Genomic DNA, 20,256 nt, shown 5'->3' on the forward strand with positions numbered 1-20,256 from the left:
GAAAATCTTCAAATTCAGGTGATTTTAGAGCATTCAACTCAAAATCAACTGGATCACGTGACAAAATTCATATGCAAATGAAGTGACAAATGGTTCACATATAACCGATAGTATGTTTAAACATTGGAATTTACAAATATTTTACAGACTCACTTGTTTCTGGGTAAATCGGCATAATGTTACAAGACAAGTCTAAATTATGCATATCACATAAATCTACAACAAAGAAATACACAGATGACCCTAAGCACAAATTATGGATTGACAACCGACAAGGCTACAATTGACATGATTTACAACAGCTGAGAAATTGGCACAAGTCACTTACAATTATAGACATCGATATTTGATAACCCTACATACTAAAGAGATCAATGCAGAGCTCTAAACATTCACCCTAGCTGCTTCATTCTGCACCTTGAAAATCAACATCATGACTTCCACATTCCCTCATGCATTGCTTTTTCTTCAAACTCTGGAACTTGTGGTCATCCAGGATCCGAGTCATCAAACATGGGGATATGTTTTCAAGTACACAGATGAAGATGACCATTTGAATTTCTCCTTTATAGATTTCTGCTTTATTTTAGGCTGAAGAATCATGGCTTCTTCGACCTGATTCCACACGATCAACTCGAGCTGCTTTCCATGAGGATGACTTTGAGAATTTTAATAACAAACCAAGAGCAGAAGAACATGTTGCTCTCACGACCGCATCTGTTGACTTACTCATTTTGCCTACTAATGTTCCAAATACCTATATGAAGCCATGAATCTTTGTGAATATCAATATCCCATGTTAGTCTTTGCTATGTCATAAAAAAATAGCGCTTGTCTGAAACTGACCTGTGCATAATAGAGAGTCAAAATGTGCTGATCATCTGACAGAGAGAGCATACAACTGGACAAGTATATAGCATTTGCCTGAATTATTGGCCATGGTGCATCGAAAGCCTGCAACATAAAAAATGCAAGACAAGTCTTTTGGTACACATATTGCAAAAAAGGAAACAGGTAACATAACCATTTGAAGTGCTAGGCTTATACCCATAAAATCACAGGACATTCATAAAGTACTCTAAAGGCCAACCATTATTTATGATAGGAAAAACACTAAAACTTGTAGAAACTTTAGATTGGAAACTGATGCAACAGCTTACATGGCACTCTATGCATATCACACTACTCTACCCCAGCATGTAACAAGCCATCAGTGGCTTGCCAAGCAAGCTGCCACACCATCTTATCAAGCCAACTTGGTGCATATAGCAAGCGTTAATCTTCATGATATGCCAATTTAAATCAGTCAATTAACATGTTTAACATGAATATTGATATTAAACAGCTTGGTGTGATGACAGAAGGCTAAGACCCCAAACAAGCACAAGAGGGATGAGACCATTTGGTGGAGTGAGCAGCATGGTAAAAAATTTCAAGTTATAAAAGCTCTAAAGGAAATGGATGCAGGTGTTCGTAGAAGGCTAGAAGGTGTAGGATCTAAGATGAGATGTAGGTGTACGGAGTAGGAGAAACAGTGAACCCTTAACTTTCCTTTTGGATAGGCATTTGGTGCAGCCACCCCTTAGCAGGGTTAAGGCTATCTCATGCTTCAGTTGAAATATGCATTACATTCACTTAACATGGCAACCAAGACATATTTTTCATATAAAAAAAATGAAGGCTTTCCAGCATGGGAACCTGTATTGTCGACGCCATGTACGTATCAACTCTAGAGGGAAGATGCTGAGCAAATTGCTTTGTGAGATCTCTGACAAAGTCCTCATAGTCAGTTCTGAAAAGAGAACAGTTGGTGTGACTTCAGGTATCCATATAAAGTTTTACTGTCATAATCATTTCATAAACTCGGCCTCAAAATATGTCAAGGGATACCGATGATCATGATTGAAGCAATGCATGTTGAACAAGGGCAACAATCCTTCCATTTCCAGCAAGGGGGCAATTCGTTTGAGAGTACTCTATTTATCAATAGAAATAATAAGTCAAAAATGTCTCTGTAAAGCTTCATGCACAGAAGATGTAAAAGGGATTTTAACCAATTACCCGGCAAGCCTGTCGCACACTAACATCATCATCATGCAAATGCAGGACCAAGCGTGGGATGGCAGCATGTACCTGAGAAAAGAAATTACAACTATATGAGCTTTTATAGGTAAACCCCTGTTAAGTTGGAAAGTTATTCCATTACCCATAAATAATTAAACAAGTGGTTAAGTTAGAACAATAACTGAGTAAACTACAGCCAAAAAAATTTAAACCATGAAAGATGATAATCTAAATAATGTCTATGCTCACATTGACCATTCATGGGTCATCAAAGAAAGAGGGTACAGTTCTTAAATATGAAAGAAACAAAGTTAGTTCTTCATAGGATCAGAATGAGTGAGAGACCTGCTCAAGAAATGCTTCGTGCTGTGCCCCAATTCCGTAGTTGCTTAGTGCTCCAAAAGCTGCAAAAGCATTAGCTCGCATCTTTGGGTTCATGCATATCTGTTTCAAACATGTGGTACGTTAGGCTACATATGAGCAAAATCAAATGAAACATACTCCAAACAACATGCAAGATGACAACTTATTTCCAAATATTAAGTGATATAACATGCATGGTATCCTTGGGCCCAATTTAAAGACTGTTCCAACCTAGTTTCTTAAAAAATAACTTCTGGGAACATCCCTCAAAAGTTAATTTCCACTGTTTACCAAAGTCCCTCCTCCCTTCATTTCTAGAAGAGGCTTTTTAATCCTTTCCCAGCATTATGTCATGGTTAGTACGTGCAAAGTAAAGGGATTTGAAGAATATTTATAGAAAGTGTTATCATCGGCTCCTCCAAAGACTCAACAACAAAATTAATTTAGGAAGGAAACGTTCATGATTAGATCTTTGTAATGAATTACCAAATTTTTAAGAGTGCGGGCATTGATGTGGGAGTGGAAGGTTTATCCTTCCATGTGTTGCCAGCATCCCCAGTGATATATATGTCACCAGGATGTTGGCAAATTCTGATACTACTGGCAACCTCTTTAGCTAAAAAGAATCAATGTTGAACATTGAAAACTGGAGGAATGGGGGACGTGGGACACGAATGATATCACAGGTGGCACATTGACCCAATTGAAATGTAGGGGGGAAATTGAGATTTTCGGTAAAGCACAACAGGGAAAACAATAAATAAGCCTAAAATATAAACTACCAACATATCCTTGAAGACAAGTAGTTCAAGTAAGCAACTTTACAAGTATTTTGGAAACATTTTATCATACAGAATCAAAATATGGTAACAAAGGAGGTACCAAGAACCATAAATAATTTCTTGAACAGTATTATTAAAGAGTGAAGTACTGCACCTGAAGATTTCGAAGCCGTACAGAAAGATTAAGCAAAATGGGTTCCACTGCATCGTTGGGTGATGACTCAAGCATCTAATACATGAGAAATGAGTACTCAAAAATTGATAGTAAAGCAATGATTACGAAAAAGAAAAGTAATCAAAAGATAATTCTTAAAAATTAAATTACAAACATGCATGAGAGAAAAAGGGAGTGGGAGTCACCGTGAGTAAGCAAGAGACTGCAGTTAATTGCACAGATTCATCAGAATCATCGAGTAAAGCTAATATTACACCCAGAACTTGAGTTGTGTACTGCAACATATGGATTGAGGGTATCTGCAACTCAAAAGTTGAGAAATGTCATTTCCTCCACAGTGCAAAGGATGAAGATAAGAGTAGAATACAACAAGAAATAATAATAAGATCCATAGGCATATAATTCTATATGAAGGACAAACAATCAAACAAAAATGTTCAAATCAGACATTTTTCTCAGGCACACAGATAAGTAAGCCAAGATTGAGAATGGACATATGATTACAAAACATCGTCCAAAGTCCAAAAGAAATCGAACAACTCTTTTCTCTTGAAAGCCAAAGAAAATGTATGACATTCTATACCACAGTAGAATTCTTTTTCCAACAAGCAATGCAATGTTTACCTCAAAACAAATAGAACTAAAAGCACGGGCATACAAACACCAATGAGTGAAGTGAGAAGTGCACATATTCATATATGGAAAGCTTTTCAGCAAAAACTGATAATTATAAAAGAAAAACAAAGGAAAGAGAAGCATGCATAAAAATCTAAACAATCATTCCTGACAATTGTGTGTAAGAATCGGGAAACCTGTACTAGTCCTCTCAAACACAAGCGCCTAACTGTTGGAGACTCATCTGATACATGTCGACACAACACCTCCACGATCTGCTCTAATAGGGAGCCAAATCCATCACTGCATTGTCAAAAATATTATTTAATAACTTGAAATAAAAAGTTGACCAATCATTTTAACTAATAACACAAAAAAGCAACTGAACTAACAATAAGCAAAGAACTAAATTGAATCTCAAAAGCACACAAGAAACTGAAGGAAAGAGAGCAAACAATTGTTATTATGGACAGGAACAATGATACAGGCCCCAGTAATCACAAAGGTGAACAGAAAAGTAACAACATTATCAACAATGACATTTCACGCAAACAATGTTTGCAACAACCACGATAACAATACATATCATGGAAATAAATAATAACCTATATACTAAATAAAGTGAAATAAATGAAACCAATAAAAAATTAAGAGCATTAATTGACATATTGCGCATACCTGTAGCGGACAAACTCTGATAATGCAGCAGCTGCAGCTTCCCTTTGGTATCTTTGGTGTCGATTTAATGATTTACTTAAAATTACACATATGCTTTGAACCTTTAAAAAAAAGTGTCCATAAGAAATTGGCAAGCTACCACTATCAACAAATTCACTATAATGTGATAGAAGTAGAACACAGCTTAAACATTTATCTCTTAGAAGTCTCCACCTAGTGTCATTTGTCATATGTTGTTTTCATCTCAACTAATAAGTTCCACTAAAGATCACAGTATAAAACTAGATATTTAAAACAATAATATGAAATCATCTCAAGTCAACCATATTACCTCTTTTGGTCTTTTTATAGAGATGCAGCCCGCTATGTCTCCAATAAGATTGATCCACCTCTCATTTTCATTATGCTCTCCATCTCTAGCCAGAATCTAAAGATAGTATATCTAAATTACATTCCCTTCAGATTGCAAGAAACAATTGAAGAATCCATAATAAAATAGCTGAGTAATTGTTGTCTTTATATCCTTTTCTACCTTTCCCATCTCAAGATCTCCAACACATTCACAGAACGCTTGGAATGCAGTTAGAAGAGCCCTGCAAGAGCATCAAAAGTGGGACAAAATAACAAATTTAACAGTTAAACTCTACACATTCTTACAACTCACATGTGTGTGTTGATTTTTATAGAGGGTAAGTTATTGCCAATCAGAGTCTGACATGTTATGTTGGCATCAAACTGTCAAACAAGAGGTACAATCGTATTTGGATGTGCTGTCTTAACTGACAATCTGGTAGCTTAACACGTCAAATTCTCTGGAAAAAGAACAAAATATACATAGCGGACATGCTCTTTTTTCCAGACTATGAATCTGAGCCATTAATTAGGTGGTCCAGATTCCCAATCTGGCAACACAAGCATCTAATCTTGTCAAACTGTCTGGCAACATAACATTACCCATATATAAAAAATGTGGATACTAGATGCTTACCGTAATGGATCATGTTGACCACAGCTAGCTAGACCATGACAAGTTCCCAATTGGAGAGTGAGTTCAGCAAGAACAGAGGCATAATTTTGTTGAACAGCCTTCTTGCCTATTTTACCACCACCCCTACAAAAAAAAGTGGAACATAATAAAATCGACTAACCTGAATAAATACATCTGAAATTTTGATAACCAAGGCTAATTCTAGAAACCTGAAAAATGCAGTGACAGCAATAATAGCAGCTTGTAGAATGTCATCCTCCATTTGACTGTCAACCAAATGGCTATGACTGTCTCCTTTTACTGAATCACCTTTAAGGATGGGATACTGGCCAAAGACACCTATCGCATGCTCCAGGAACAAAGATGAAAGAACTGTATGCTGGGAAAATGCCTGCAGGACAAATGTCAAATAATAAACTTACAAGAAGTTAAGAAGAAGACTGAATAAATACTGTTAAGATCAAACTGAACAAACCAAAGCAAGGAGAACATACTCTCTCTCTCTCTCTCTCTCTCTCTCTCTCTCTCTCTCTCATGTTTGGTCAACCAACCACAATTCTCAATTGCAACAGAAGCAATATAACCTTTTGAACTTTATTGGTAATATTTCAGTAAACAAAAACTCTGATACAGATAAAAATATCCTAACTGAAAGCCACGTGGGACTCACATAAAATGCATCCTGCATTGGCCAGCCACCACGTAGTCTAGATATATCTTTTGTTACTATATCCCTTCCAGACGTAGCCAAAACTTCATTGAAGACAACTTTCGAACTAGTGCTCTCAGCTAGAGAAGAAATCTTCTGGCAGTTAAGGATACTTCACAAATATTGGAAAGAGAACCAAATGAAAAACGGAACTACCTATCAGAAGTAAGGATTAAAGATAGACAAGTGTACTGACGTTTCTGACACAACCGGCAAAGAGGTTAAAACAGGCAACAATAAAGAGTTATACACTGAGATTAGATAAGCAGCTCCAAAAGCGAGATTCCTCTTCTTATGAAAAGAAAATTACAATTTTTCCCATAAGCAGTGAAAATTACCATGATAATCAAATGGCTAAAAACTTTCCTACTTGGTTGATTTTTTTTCGAAGGATGATCCTTGAATGGAGACCCAAAGATATACAGTTTAGATCATTGGAGCACGTTGCGAGATAGGCCCAAATAGGGTGGTCCCTTTCTTTCATAGTAAGAGGGATCCTTTTAAGAAGGGGATGGTCTATATAATATAGGTTAAAAAAGATACAGCAGCAAGAGTTTCCTGACGTAAATGCTTCTCAGTTACATGGTTTGCAGCCATCAGCAGAGCTTGGGTCGTCCTATAGACACACACACAATATATACTATCAAAGTGAGAGAACATGTAAATCAATTTCTTAATCAAAAGGAGAAAAGCTCTCTACATTCTGTATTCCCTTTTGAAATATGTTACTAATTTAAAATTTCATTATTTGGTAACCTTGAAACATCAGCTTCACTCAGTTCATTCCCTCTTCTTGTGACAAACTCAATTACAGCTTGAATGGCCCCTTCAGCTGATTGCTTGATCTTATCACATATAGCTGATGTGCAACCATGCAGAGTAGCTACAAGCTGCAAGGATTCCTCAAGAATAAGATGAAGTTGTTGGACTACTGGTTTCAATTTTGAAAAACATATTCATCAAAAAAGCAATTACCTCGTTTTTTGTCAGTAATATGCAGACAGAGGAAATAATTCTGTTGAAAACCTCAGATGGATCTATAGAAGCATCCTGGGAATATAGAAGAACCAAAAGATTTCCATAGTTTTACATTTGTCCACCCATGGTTTCGCATGAAAGATATGATGAGAGAACAGAAGAAAAATTAAGAAAGCAGGAAAATGTATGAAAAGAACTGGCAATGAACCTACACTCCTCAAAATAGCAATGACATCCTCAAGGGACGATAAAGCACTGTAGGACAATTCTATGTCCACACCATAACTGGAAGTTTCAGGCCGTGGAAGTGAAAGTGAGATGCTAAAAAGCTGATCAAGAATCTATACACAGAGAGAGAGAGAGAGAGAGAGAGAGAGAGAGAGAGAGTTAGGTCACATGCAGCCAAATTGAGAAACAATATTTAGATATCCATATGCATTTCCAGATAACAATGAGGGTAACATATTTTACTATAGGGGATTAACCAAATGTAACTTAAGTGACACTTAAAAAAAGGCTAAGTCTGCAAAAACCTTACCTGAGCAGAGACTGTTCTAACTTCAGAATTAGTGTCTGCACAACGTGGAAGATACATAATGACCCTGTCTCCCAATGACAAGGCCTCACGACTTGGCAATACAAAAGCCGCTGGCAGTTGAACAAAATGATAAGAATAATGGTAGGCAAAAGAAAAAATAAAGGGAAAGCTGTTTCAAGAGACATTTTTACATGGTAAGTTGGACAAGTTCCCATGCAAGTTACGGTCAAATTTCTTGTTGTGCGTGCAACTTCCTTGGCAGCCCAGGGCACAATGTGCAGTGATGCAAACTGTCCTAAACTTGAGAAGCATCTCATGTACTGCAAGACAACCTCTTCTCCTTTGATAATCCATAGGTGAAGAAACATACTGATCAATTTGTCTCAAGATGTGCGATAACTGCTCTGCTCGACTTCTCCCATCTTCTCCACTAAATTGTCATATAATGCTAATCAGAAGCAATATGCATGACATTGTAAATAAAGCAGATATGTATGGAATACATAAACCCCATAGAATTTCCCTAATTAATTAATTCATAAAACATATAACTTCATAATTATTATACATCAAATTGTAAAGAAAATTAACACATATAACTCAAAGGAGCTAGCTAATATGTATGTTTTAGAGAGACACTTGGATACATAAGACACATTATACGTATGTTAAAGTTGGAGCCTTCAACCCAAAACAAACTGGCAATGAATGGAGAAGCCTACAATTCACATATGGCCTACTAAGTGAAACATCTGTATCACTTATATTAGGTGGTGCAGAGCATGTGTGACCAAATTGAACCTGGCACTTATATTACTGCCCGCTTTGATACCACGTTAGAGTTAGAGACTGTCCAACCCAAAACCGGTTGACAATGACTGAAGAAGCTAAAATTCTATATATTGAGAGATGCAAGGCTTAGAATTTCCTGATGTGAGATTTTTATATCGTCAACCCCTACCAGAGTGAAAACCCATAGTCTTATCCAGCAGGTGTCAAATATTTCACAACTGAATAAATTAATAATAGAAAATCACATATAACATGATTTAGTATATATTCCAAAATTATTAAAGAATCCTGATAAAGCATCTGGTAACTTTCACACAAAAAAAGGAAACAAAAAGAAAACCAAAAAGCAAAGCAGTTGAGCAAGACTTCAAAATGATGACAGGATGATGTTTGAGAAGAATAAGCACTTTCGAAAAGCATAATATATGTGATTTAATATACCTTGTAAGAAGAATTGCACACAAGAGAGTAATGAGGTTGTCAATAAGAGGATTGACGACATCTATTGGATCATTTGGTAAAGCAAAGAACCCTAAGGTGGCCTGTCAAAATTATCACAATAAAAAAAAAAATTAAGCAACAACCAATCAAGAAGTGTGTTTCCAGTTACAAATAGTGCATCAGCATAATAAACAGCAAACCTTTAATACATGGTTTCTGGTTTCAATCGTTAGTTTTGGGTCCACAGAGACCAATGTAGTGCAGGCACTTAAAGCACGGGCCTGTAGAAATTAATGAAGAGTGAGAAAATTGGAAAAGGTACAACAGAAGTTGACCATCACATTTGGGGAGTTTGTTTCAAAAATATTTACCAAGCAATCATTTTCTTCTTGGAAATATATTAGTGAAATTTTTTCCTTCCAAGTATTCATTTTTCTACGGCATTGATTTGCAAAGGAATAATTTCTAAAAGGAAATAAGTGTAGATTTAATAACACTTTTAAGTTTTAAAAAATTTATATTTATAGTTGTATTGGAAAATATCCCCCCAAAACATTTTCCAGGTTTCTCCTAATCTTAGGAAAAATATGGTTCCCTAAATTGTGGAAAATTGAGTCAAACACCTAGAAAATTGTGTTTTCCCAGAATTTACTTCTTTTCCGTGGTTTTTCAGGCAAAACAAACACAATAACTCCAAAAATATTACTAACTTGCGTGTCCAGAAGTTCCAGACTAGAATCTGAAAAGCTTTCACTGTCATCTCGTCCCATTAAAGTTAATATATAGTCAAGCATTTGGTCCCTTCTTTTTAATGGAAATGATGAACCATTTTCTGCAGCATTAATGACAGCACGACCTGAAATATCAACACATAAGTTTCTGAAAAGTTGCATTGTACTAATGAACGCAAGTCATCTAAACCATATAGCACAGAACATAAGAAATGTGTCCAGCGAGCAACTGCATCCTATTATACAAGAGCAATTGTATCCTATTTTGAGGATTGTGATTATAATATCTCACAATAATGGCAAATATCAAGCCTTTTACAACAAAACATGTATACACCATCACCCAATCTACTACATAAGCAGTATCTATCATGTCATCGCCTATGTTTCTTTTAGAGTTTAAGTTGGACCATTGACTGAAAAAAGAAATTAGCATGGGAAGCGGTTGTATCTTAGAGGGTTTTGTCTATATTTCATGATGTTCTCAAGTGGATGTAATTACTCTTAGGCATTGATCAGAAGACTTAGTTTGTCAACTATGTACCATTACACAGATTTTCTTCAACGAAAGTATGTTTACTTAACCAAAAGAAAAAGTATGTGACCTACACCCTTGGAATCAACTATACAAGCACCACATGAACAAGAATCAGTCACGCATATGGCCCCAATCTCTATGGAAACACGCATGAAAGAAACAAAATTCCCTGGGATTATTAAAAAGAAAGAATCAATTCAAGAGACAACCTACTCTTAGCAAGATGTAAACCAACCCAAGAGGAACAAGCTCTTGGGAGTTCAAACTTTTTTATAAACAAAAACATGGAAATGAACAAGGTTTATAAACTGAAAGTCGCCAAAGTTTTATCAACAAAATTTTCATATAAAGAGCATATTAAAAACCTTAACAAAACACAATAAGTCCAAGCCCACAGCAGCAGCTTTAAAAATAAGTAAGTGTAAAAATGACACCCAATTTCTAATGATTTCGACAAACCGAGTAAATCAATAGCAGTAATGACTGCTTGCTTTGCAGTAGGGTGGCGCACATGAAGAAGCCGTGAGAGCATATTAGTCCCCTGCATTAAAAATAAGTAATCAATTTATAAATTCTTATGATTACTTATAAATAAATTGGCCTTTTTAAATTCATTATAGGGTCAGAATTCTAAGCAATAGGAACCTGGAATTTGTAAACTTTTATGAAATTCTCATTAAAATTAAACCGCCAAAATGATGTGGCAAACCTAACTAACTTATATTATACAAATCTCCTCTTTTCATGCCATTGATTCTTAGTACATTATGTATTTACACTTTCAAAGGGAGAAAAGGTTGCCAAAGTTTCTTTTAAATGTGCTTCTTGTTGTATGTACATGGACGTGCATGAGTGAATTTGTGCGCGAGCATATGAGACCTTGTGACTTAATACTCCAAGTATATTGTGTGAGTACACTCAGATTGCTTTATACTAAAATTCAAGCCATGAGACCACATGACTTCATTTCCAGTATCTGTGTGAGTCTACACTCACATTACATTATACTAAAGAAATACAACTACTGGTTATTCTTAGTCAAGGAAATGCATGTATATTTGTGTATCTGTATGAATGAACAAACTGTATCAACCACATCCCTGGCCAGAAACTATGGCTAAGCTTATATGAAGCATACAGAGAGTGAGCACCTGCTCTCTATTCTTAGACTTTTACATTTTGAATAATATTAACACTTTAACGAATCACGATATAAGTTCACAGAGTACAAAGAAGGGAGAAAAAAGGAATATTTTATTTCTTGATTGTTAGAGGGGATAAGAAAAGGACGAGACATCATACCACAAGTGCATCTATTCTGGCTTCAATTACTGTTGATGGAGCATATTTTGCAGCATATCCATACATTAGAGCCAAAGCAGCATGTATATCATCAGATTCTTCGGTTTTAAAATCATCAGAGAAAAAAGATAAGAATCTGCAATAAATGAAGCAACAAAATTGTTTATGTTGTATACGATAAGAAAATATATATTTACACCCATAAAAAAATTAAATTTCCAATTCGAACTCAGAAAAGATAAAAATAAATAAATAATAAAACAAAGAAATGAAGGTATACTGCATCACGGTCAACAATTTCTCACAATTTTTTTAAATGGGTAACTACATTTACTGAAAATATAAAAGGAACACATCTTAAAAGTTATTTGATAGACATTTGTTTCATGCTAGGTAAATTGTTACCTAGTTTTATGTTTTTAGAGAATTCCACCTTAAAGTTTCCACTTGCATTATAGATACAACATGTTGTGGGAGAATAAAAAAAAACCCTTGCAGATGATAATTGTTGCATGTTCTCCACCTTCCTCCCAAAATTTTGAAGGGAAGACAGACTATTAAATCCAGAAGCATAATCACAATATCCCAGTGCCTGGTCTTGGAGGTAGTGGAGAAATTTAAAAGTGGTGGTCCGAAATTTTCACCGGTAAAGGAGGAAGTTCGCACAGTTTCAATGTATGCGGTGTACTAATGAACAGCATAAAGCTTTTCATCATGTAAACACATAATTACTTTTTTCAACCCCGAATTTCTTTTTGTTTAATTTGAATGTACCATGATGGCAATTTCTTAATGATCTGCAAACATACTCTGGAGAACAAGTGAAAAGCACAAAATCATGAATAAAGTAATCAGCACAATGAGAAGTACCAAAATCCTTTAAAAAAAGAAAGAAAGAAAGAAAGCTAGAAAGCTTTTGGGGTAGAGTAGAGACACACACACAGAGAATCTAACAATGTATATATATAGCATTCAAGAAGACTGGCAAGAACCTTCGAAAAATGCTTTGCTCAACATTATCCAGAATGCCTTTTAGCTTTTCCAGGACTGTGTCCAAGTGGGATGCTGCAACCTGGATGTGGGAGGCCAAAAGGAATGAATAAAAAATGCTGGAAAGATGGAAAGAGTAGAAAATTAACTATGAATAGTAAGATACCAGCCCCATGGCTTTTGCCAAACCAAGCCTATTTGTTGGAATTGTGATGTTAGCTTGTTTATACATCCAATCTATCTTATCACGGACATAGGCCCTGTCATTCACTTTTTGAAGAAACACACCAAAGCAGCTGCAATAGAAAAGATAATAATCAAATTTTAAAAACACCTCCCAACTCAATCGATACAATAGTGGAAACCCCAATCTACCACAAAAGTAAGCCACCCAACGATACTGTGCACATTCTAATATTCAGCAAGCATCATAAATTCTTTGGAGCATAATAAAGCAATACTGAATATAACATTGCTTCCCCATATCTAGTAAAGATCTAGTAAAGAAACACTGGCTTGGAAGGAACAATACCGATGAAGAAGTGCAGAGTGTTCGTCATCAGATGTATAAAGTCCATACTGTTTGGTAATTGCATTTCCAAAGGGTATCACCCAGTCAGAATCTTGAATCACATCCAAAGATTCTGCAAAAAACTGTCACACAAATCAAAGTGATTAATTCATCTTCGTTGTCAATGAAATCTGGATGAGCCTATATGTTACCAATTTACAACATGAACCCAATTGCTCCCATTCCAAAGAAAATAAGGAAGATGAAAAAACTATGACGTTACAGAAACATGTTAGAAAAAAAATTGAAAACTTTGCCAATGAGTTTTTTGCCCAAAAATCAAGAATACTTATGAAAAATGAAATAGATATCACTGAATTTCAAAGTTCAATTGCACTTACATTGATTATCATGTCGTCCCAAGTCTCTTGATAAGAAGGATCTTGCTTTAAATCTTCTGTGTCACTAACATATGCCTTTAATTTTGGAATCTAGAGCTTACCAAAGAACAAAATTAATTAGACTGCATTACTAGTCATTCATTTTTACTGTAATTGAGTAAAAAGAATAGAACACATAAACAAAGGTAAATTCTTAGTTGTGCAATCTTTTTCCAAATTCTTTTTCAGGAAACAACAATTTTAATATAGAAGAAATTGCAAAAACAGGATGGACAAGAAAAGTCCATCAGGAACAAAACAGAAACCTAACAACCCCCACCCCTCTCTTCTCCTCCCAAAGAAAGAACAAACAAAAAAACTGAAATAGCAGGGACTTTGGTACAATAGAAGTTGGGTAACACAAATCAGATCATCATCAGATACTACTTTTTCTTCTCTTTCTGAAAAGATTTTGTCACAAGGGTATTTACCACCTTTTAACCCAATGAAGTTCATGAGAACATGACAGTACATAAATTCCAACATAAAACCTTCCAAATGTAACTCAAATACGTAATTTTTTAGCTGCATGATGATGATATACCTCATCTTGCCAAAACAAGTTGATATTTTTTGGAAAGAGAGGTGCCAGATAGCAAAGAACCTGCAAGGCAATATATGAAGAATTATAGACTATTCCAATATAAGGTGAATGGTCACCAGAGCATTACCAATATCATTTATTTATTTTTCGAAAAGAAATAGCATAAACAATAACACGAAATTCCTCCAAACCTTCTAATTTAAGACAAAAGCTAAAAACACGCTGAAAAGGAATATGATTATGATATGCTTACTGTCAAAATCTGACTCGCCAGCTGCTCCCTTGCTAAAGGATCATGCAAAAGCACCACCAAGCGAACAAAAAGCTCCTATTAACACAAGTAAAACAAGGGTTGCTGAGATCAATTGTCTTGTAGTGCACAAGAAGTCTAAAATTCAATATAGCAAGAAATCTACCTCAGGATTTGGTATATCAGCACGAGCTTTGCACTCAGCAAGCATGGTATTGCTATTAGATCTATGCCTGCACAATTCTGAGATGCATCTGCAAACCTGTAGCAGCAGAAAGTGTTAAAATTCATGAGATCTACACCCCCACAAACTGGGAAATTGCATTCAAATAAAACAGCTGAATTTTGGGTATCTAAAATAACCTCCATGCAAAAAAAGGGGCATAATATGAGGATGCAGAGGAAGTCCTACCATAGCAACTGCACCAGTATAAGCCTGTGGAATAATCATCTTCAGCAGAAAAGGCCAAAGTATATGCTGCACAAAAATAGAAAAGTTTTTAATTTTATTTCAGATAACATTACCATTTATACTTATACACAGAAACCCCTTCTGAAGCTCAAACAATCAGATAACAGCAGATGTACTGAATGCAGAATTGACAATTTGGCATACCTCCATTTCTGGGATCGTAATAGTCAGCAGAAGAAGGCCTTTTTCACAGATTGCCCTTAACTCTGCTGGACAAAGTGTCCCAGTTTTCACCTAAGAAGAGCAACCTAGTATTAAATGCTATATTAGGCAACAAGTTTTACTTTTCCTATAAACACCTTGAATCTCCTCCACAAATCTGACCCTTAGAAAGCGCTATGATTTTAATATTAAAGGAAAAATCCACCTTATTCTGTAACTGACATGAGAGATTTTCAGGGCCATATATCATCAAGATTTTATCATTTTCTTTCTTGCTAATGTTAGATAAATGTTAAGAACATCAAAATATAAATTTCTTTTGTGGTAGTTAAGAAGATCAGTCGCAGCATTTATGTTTTGGAATCAATAGAATCAGATGCAAACCTCCAATCTCTTGTATTGGAAAGGAATATAGGGGTTGCCTGATGCATCCTTGGACCTCTCAAGGTCATTACTATCCTTATCTGTTAAAGCACAATGGCGGACAAGATATTCCACAAACAGCTCCCCAGACGGACCAATTAAGTAACAATGCGAAGCCATAACAACAATCAACTACACCAAAGGAAAGCAATCTGAAATTAGGAGACAGGAATGACATAAGTGTTTTACTGAAAGTCTTGCAGAAAAGAAAAACCCAAGGCTTACAACAATCAATTAATACGACATACCTCTGAAAGCACCTTTCGGACACCTAAATCTTGATCATCTAGCAAGAATTGTACAGCTTCAACAAGATTATGCCGTTTACAGTGCCAAGCTTCAGATAGCCTCCAAATAAAATCATACGGATGTCAGATCATGTAAGAGAATCAAAATAGAGGCCACTGACAAAGCAACAGAAGGTAAAGAAACCTTGGCAAGAGATGTTTTAGAACACATAGCGCACCAAACGTCAAAGGTTCTTCCTTCAATCTGCATTTCTGGTAGCAGACATGCACAAAACAAAAGAGACCACCAAAATTTAGTTATACTTTGAAAACTAATACAGAAAAAGAACACCAACTTCATTTGTATGTTAGATAAATACTTAGCAATAAGAATAAACACTTGGGGAAGAAAATGATACTCACATTAATAAGAAACACAAATAAATCCTCAGGGTATACCAAACCAACTGTCAGGAAGCAACGTTGAACTTCATTATATGTCTGCCCACAAGAAAAAGAAGTAACATAATTATTAACTACTGAAACAGTTAGCCATCGACATCAGCACAAAACCACAGAAAACTATGTGGACAAAGTCCATGAAGCAAAAGGCAGGAAGCAACTTTTGTTGCTCTGGGAAAAAAGAACAGAAAATGATCCTACTTGTTACACAAATGTCAAAGTTATTCAGGATAAAACATGCTAGCTAATCCAAGGAAGAAGATATAAAGTACACATAAAGGCAAGATGTAAAGAAAAGATCTCCAAAATTCAACCAATTTGACAGATGGAAAATTAATACCAATAAATAATAATACTCATAATGAAAATTAGTAGAATGTAAGGCAAGGCTTAACTCATGATCTGGGATTCTACTCTCAACAAATCATAAAGAAATACATTTTCACACCTTCAGTCCAACTGAGAAATCTGAATGCTCCTTGTTGTCATTATTGATGCAAACCACCGGCAGGAGTGTTGATAGAATGACTGTGAGCTCCTGCAAACCATCATGAGAACAAACCAGCACCAAATAGATTATTTTTTTCATCTCGCACATGCATAACAAAATTAGTAGTAGCCCAACAAAGAAAACAACTTATGATAATTAAAGCCTATGATGTACACTATGACCTCCTCCTTGAGAATTGGTAACAAGGTTGTACCAGAAAAAAAAAACATCAACAAGCTCAACCTTTGCAAAAGCAGTATTCTGAAACTTCAGAACCAACAAACTCATTAAAAACAAAAGAACGTGGTATAGTGTGCATACCTCAAAATCAAGTAAAGGAGGACCACTTTCTGATAGTAAAGAAGCATGTAAGAGATTGTTAAGACTGCATGTGGCCAAAAAGGCAATATCTTGATCTCTTTTATACCTGATTGACAGGAGAAAGAAAAAGGTACGACCCTTATCGATGTGTATGGATGTGAAATTAGTGAGGATGTGTGTATCCATGTTTGTCCTTGAAAATATATAAGCACACTACCAGAAAGAAACTATTTTAACAAAGACTTGTACATAAAACATATATGTATACTGCAGAATCATAAACATATACAGCCAGGACGAAGAAGTAATGTATGACAAATCAATCTTACAATTCCAATATTGTGGGGACAAGTCTGGGTAAAGCCGCCTTCAATTGTGCCCGGGTAATAAGGCCAACCATCTGACCTAATGCTTCTACAGAAGATATGCGAACCTACTCAAAAAAGAGTTTAATCAAAACCAGATCATGTCAATAAAATGATGCAATGGGTTCCCTTATCAAAAAAAGAAAAGAACGAAAAAAGCATGCCATAGATCCAGGGAAAAAAGAAAATAAGTAGCAATGGAGATAAACAAAACAGAATCGCAATGGAAAATAGTGAGATATTACAATAAGAAATAGAGCAAAAATACTTTTCAAACCTTTAGATCCCGTGAAGCCGCCCAAACTCTCAACAAAAGCTCAAAAACAGAATTCAGAAATGACCTGCAGTTTTTAGTCATTTAGACATAAAATATGAAACAAGCACACGAAAAGTAAAGGAACCAGGACTGAAGAAAATGTAACACTACGAACAACAAAAACTTGATCTCACATGATGTCACCATCCAGAGGTGACTGCGAAGGGATATCAAGACTATATTGCCAAACAGCCTGACACCAACATTTAAAAGCTGAAAAGAATAGGACAAAGACAGTGAACATGAATAGGGAAAATAATTGAGTAAAATTAGCTTAGTAACCGTTTTACTGAACCTGTGTCAAATACTAGCACGAGAGAGAGAGAGTGAGAGAGAGAGAGATTGAAACGGAAAATGTGCTGCAAATTACAATCCAAATAAACACTTCTTACAAACTTGACGTAAAAACAGGCACATGGAAGAGTCTTGTAATTAATCGCAAACTAATGGCCAGCATCTCTGTGTTTATGAATTCAATGATGCCATGCTTTGGACAGCATTACTCAGTCATATATAGAAAACCAAACTAGAAACCAACCTAAAACAAGAATGGGTTAAGTAAGCCATGGTGGACCAGGCAATCAAGCATGTTAACCATGAGTTAATCAATTTAAGATATTCTTCCTTTTTTCTCTTTCAAACAGATAGACTTAGTTTTTTTCTTTTTCTTTTTTAGGCCAGATTGATGAAGTTGTTTCAGTTAATTCCAAGGAGACCGGAAAACATGTTGTTAAACTCCAATTTCACTTCACAATATTAGAAGGCAAAGAGAAATTCAACAGGAGAAAGAGGCCAAAGACAATTCAGCATACCATTAGCAAAAATCGGTCGATGGACATCTCGTACACTTCCAAGAATAGGTAGAACCCGTGAAAGCACATCTTTCAATCGTGGGGTGAACTGCAATGCTTTAATATAATTAAAGCCAAAGAAATAAGGTATGACACATTTTAGTTTAAGACAAAAAAGAAATGCAATAACATATGAAAACCCCAAACTCCACAAAAAGCACAAACAAAATGATAGTTTAATAGTTAACCATCAGCATAAGCAAAGTCTGCTAGTATCTGAACCATAGCTGGTAAAGCTGAGTTTGGCCCAGGTAAATGTAGAAAAATTTCTTCCATCATCTGCCAAATTAAGAAAATAAAAGAAAAACAGAGTAGAAGAAAAGGTTAATGAAGAATCTCAGGGAGAACTAGGAGAGAGGGAGGGAGAGGGAGAGAGTGAGTGAAGTTATAGCATAAGTGTAAGATAGGAAAATGTGAGTTTCTGCTTACACTAAGAAACTTACTAGGTCTGGCAAATGTAAGCCAATTGAAACAAGAAGGCCTGATGCAGCTCTTTGCCAGTTTGTATTGAGCTCCTATATCAAACAAAACACTTCAATTAAATCATGCAAGTAGTTCCACTAAGAAATCAACGGAGCATCATCCGGATGAAGAACACAAGGTACCTTGGAGGAGATGATCTCTGCGGTGGCAATCTTCGCGATCTTAGACATGAAAAGAGGGTCGACTTCGTCCTTGTCTAAGGCTCTGACTCCGTATGCCATCACTTGGAAAACCCCAGCCATGTTACCAAAACGCTGAACCCGTCATAGTAAAAATAAAAACCCCGATCACACCACACATTCCAATTGAAAATATATCGAAATAAACCCCAACTTCAATTCCAAGGAAATAGACACAAAGAACTGAACATTACCCGACGTCCTCCTCGCGAACTGGCCGAGCAACAATCGAGAACTAAGAGAGGGCTCCTGCAATGGCAATTACAGTTCAATATACACATATAAACACACAATTTATATATAAATATATATATATATATATAGAGAGAGAGAGAGAGAGAGAGAGAGAGAGAGAGAGAGAGTACAGCGCAGCAATGTCCTTGAGCGAGGCTATGGAGGCCTCTCTGACCATGGGGGATTCATCAGCAAGTGACGAAACCAGAAATTGAACAGCCTCTGCGATGATAGCTCACCAAACGGTCAAATTTTCAAGATCAGAGAGTGTCAATGTGAAAAATAATAATAATAATAAATTAGAATGAAAGTACCTAGAGCGGGAATTGAACTTCCAGAGCTTGACGACGCCATGGAAGAACCAGAAGAAAAAAGAAGAAGAAAAGGGGAGCGATGTTCGAGAAGAAGCCACGGCTTACGACCCTGCAGCTATTTGCCCCGCAAACTTTCAACGGTAAACGGTAAATTGTTTTGCCGCACAGATCTAACTCGGTGCCATCTTTTTCAAGTGAATAATTTTACTTCCAGCTCTGGGCAGACCCGCGGGAACTGTTTGCCTCTGAAGAACCCAGTCGTCAAAATTAGGCCCAGATTGCATATATACGTAACGTCCAGCAGCCGTAGAAGATAATGGGCTTTGGGCTAATCGCGCTGAAGAGGGTGACACTGTGGCAGCCATTTGAGGGCCTCATGGAATTTTGGTCAAGGCCACATATGATATTTACCATTTCATTTTCTATTTGCGGAAATACCATTTCCTTATTGGATTGGGAAGGACAAATTTGAGTTACCAAACGACCTTTATAACGGTTCTCTAGTAGGGGTAAAAGTGACATTATCTA

The 20,256-nt window shown here is 36.0% G+C and overlaps 1 protein-coding gene across 2 annotated transcripts; it reads right to left on the minus strand.

Moving 5' to 3' along the window:
- Positions 1 to 72: 72 nt before the first annotated feature.
- Positions 73 to 19,888, minus strand: LOC110763282 (ARM repeat superfamily protein). Of its 2 annotated transcripts, XM_021966038.2 has the most exons (51): positions 19,729 to 19,888; positions 19,546 to 19,636; positions 19,375 to 19,429; positions 19,124 to 19,255; positions 18,962 to 19,033; positions 18,707 to 18,797; positions 18,480 to 18,575; positions 17,802 to 17,880; positions 17,629 to 17,692; positions 17,316 to 17,419; positions 16,987 to 17,092; positions 16,624 to 16,713; positions 16,137 to 16,214; positions 15,919 to 15,986; positions 15,735 to 15,834; positions 15,448 to 15,618; positions 15,046 to 15,135; positions 14,842 to 14,907; positions 14,596 to 14,691; positions 14,433 to 14,507; positions 14,180 to 14,239; positions 13,597 to 13,686; positions 13,217 to 13,338; positions 12,851 to 12,980; positions 12,687 to 12,766; positions 11,695 to 11,830; positions 10,852 to 10,933; positions 9,834 to 9,979; positions 9,324 to 9,404; positions 9,124 to 9,224; positions 8,082 to 8,320; positions 7,891 to 8,000; positions 7,565 to 7,693; positions 7,350 to 7,424; positions 7,131 to 7,264; positions 6,918 to 6,990; positions 6,336 to 6,467; positions 5,875 to 6,056; positions 5,666 to 5,788; positions 5,210 to 5,270; positions 5,009 to 5,104; positions 4,678 to 4,778; positions 4,197 to 4,302; positions 3,570 to 3,683; positions 3,364 to 3,438; positions 2,410 to 2,508; positions 2,062 to 2,133; positions 1,891 to 1,976; positions 1,699 to 1,792; positions 847 to 954; positions 73 to 757 (listed from the first exon to the last, which is right to left on the minus strand). In XM_021966038.2, exons 1-51 carry the CDS (start codon positions 19,766 to 19,768, stop codon positions 587 to 589), a joined length of 5,172 nt encoding a protein of 1,723 aa, XP_021821730.2. In that variant the 5' UTR covers positions 19,769 to 19,888; the 3' UTR covers positions 73 to 586. The 2 variants fall into 2 exon arrangements, with proteins under 2 accessions (XP_021821730.2, XP_021821738.2); XM_021966046.2 differs by lacking the exons at positions 18,480 to 18,575; positions 18,707 to 18,797; positions 18,962 to 19,033; ... (2 more) ...; positions 19,546 to 19,636; positions 19,729 to 19,888 and adding an exon at positions 18,060 to 18,194.
- Between the last annotated feature and the right edge of the window lie 368 nt (positions 19,889 to 20,256).

This window comes from Prunus avium, chromosome 7 (genome assembly GCF_965620075.1).
Source record: "Prunus avium chromosome 7, drPruAviu1.hap1.1, whole genome shotgun sequence".
Classification (NCBI taxonomy): domain Eukaryota; kingdom Viridiplantae; phylum Streptophyta; class Magnoliopsida; order Rosales; family Rosaceae; genus Prunus; species Prunus avium.

Excerpts from the sequence above, each read along its gene's own strand:
- LOC110763282 (XM_021966038.2), bottom strand. The coding sequence starts at position 19,768 with ATGGCGTCGTCAAGCTCTGGAAGTTCAATTCCCGCTCTAG. Across the intron at positions 13,339-13,596 it reads GGGACGACATGATAATCAAT|TTTTTTGCAGAATCTTTGGA; the intron begins GTAAGTGCAATT and ends TTTGTGTGACAG. Across the intron at positions 2,134-2,409 it reads ACGAAGCATTTCTTGAGCAG|GTACATGCTGCCATCCCACG; the intron begins GTCTCTCACTCA and ends TTCTTTTCTCAG.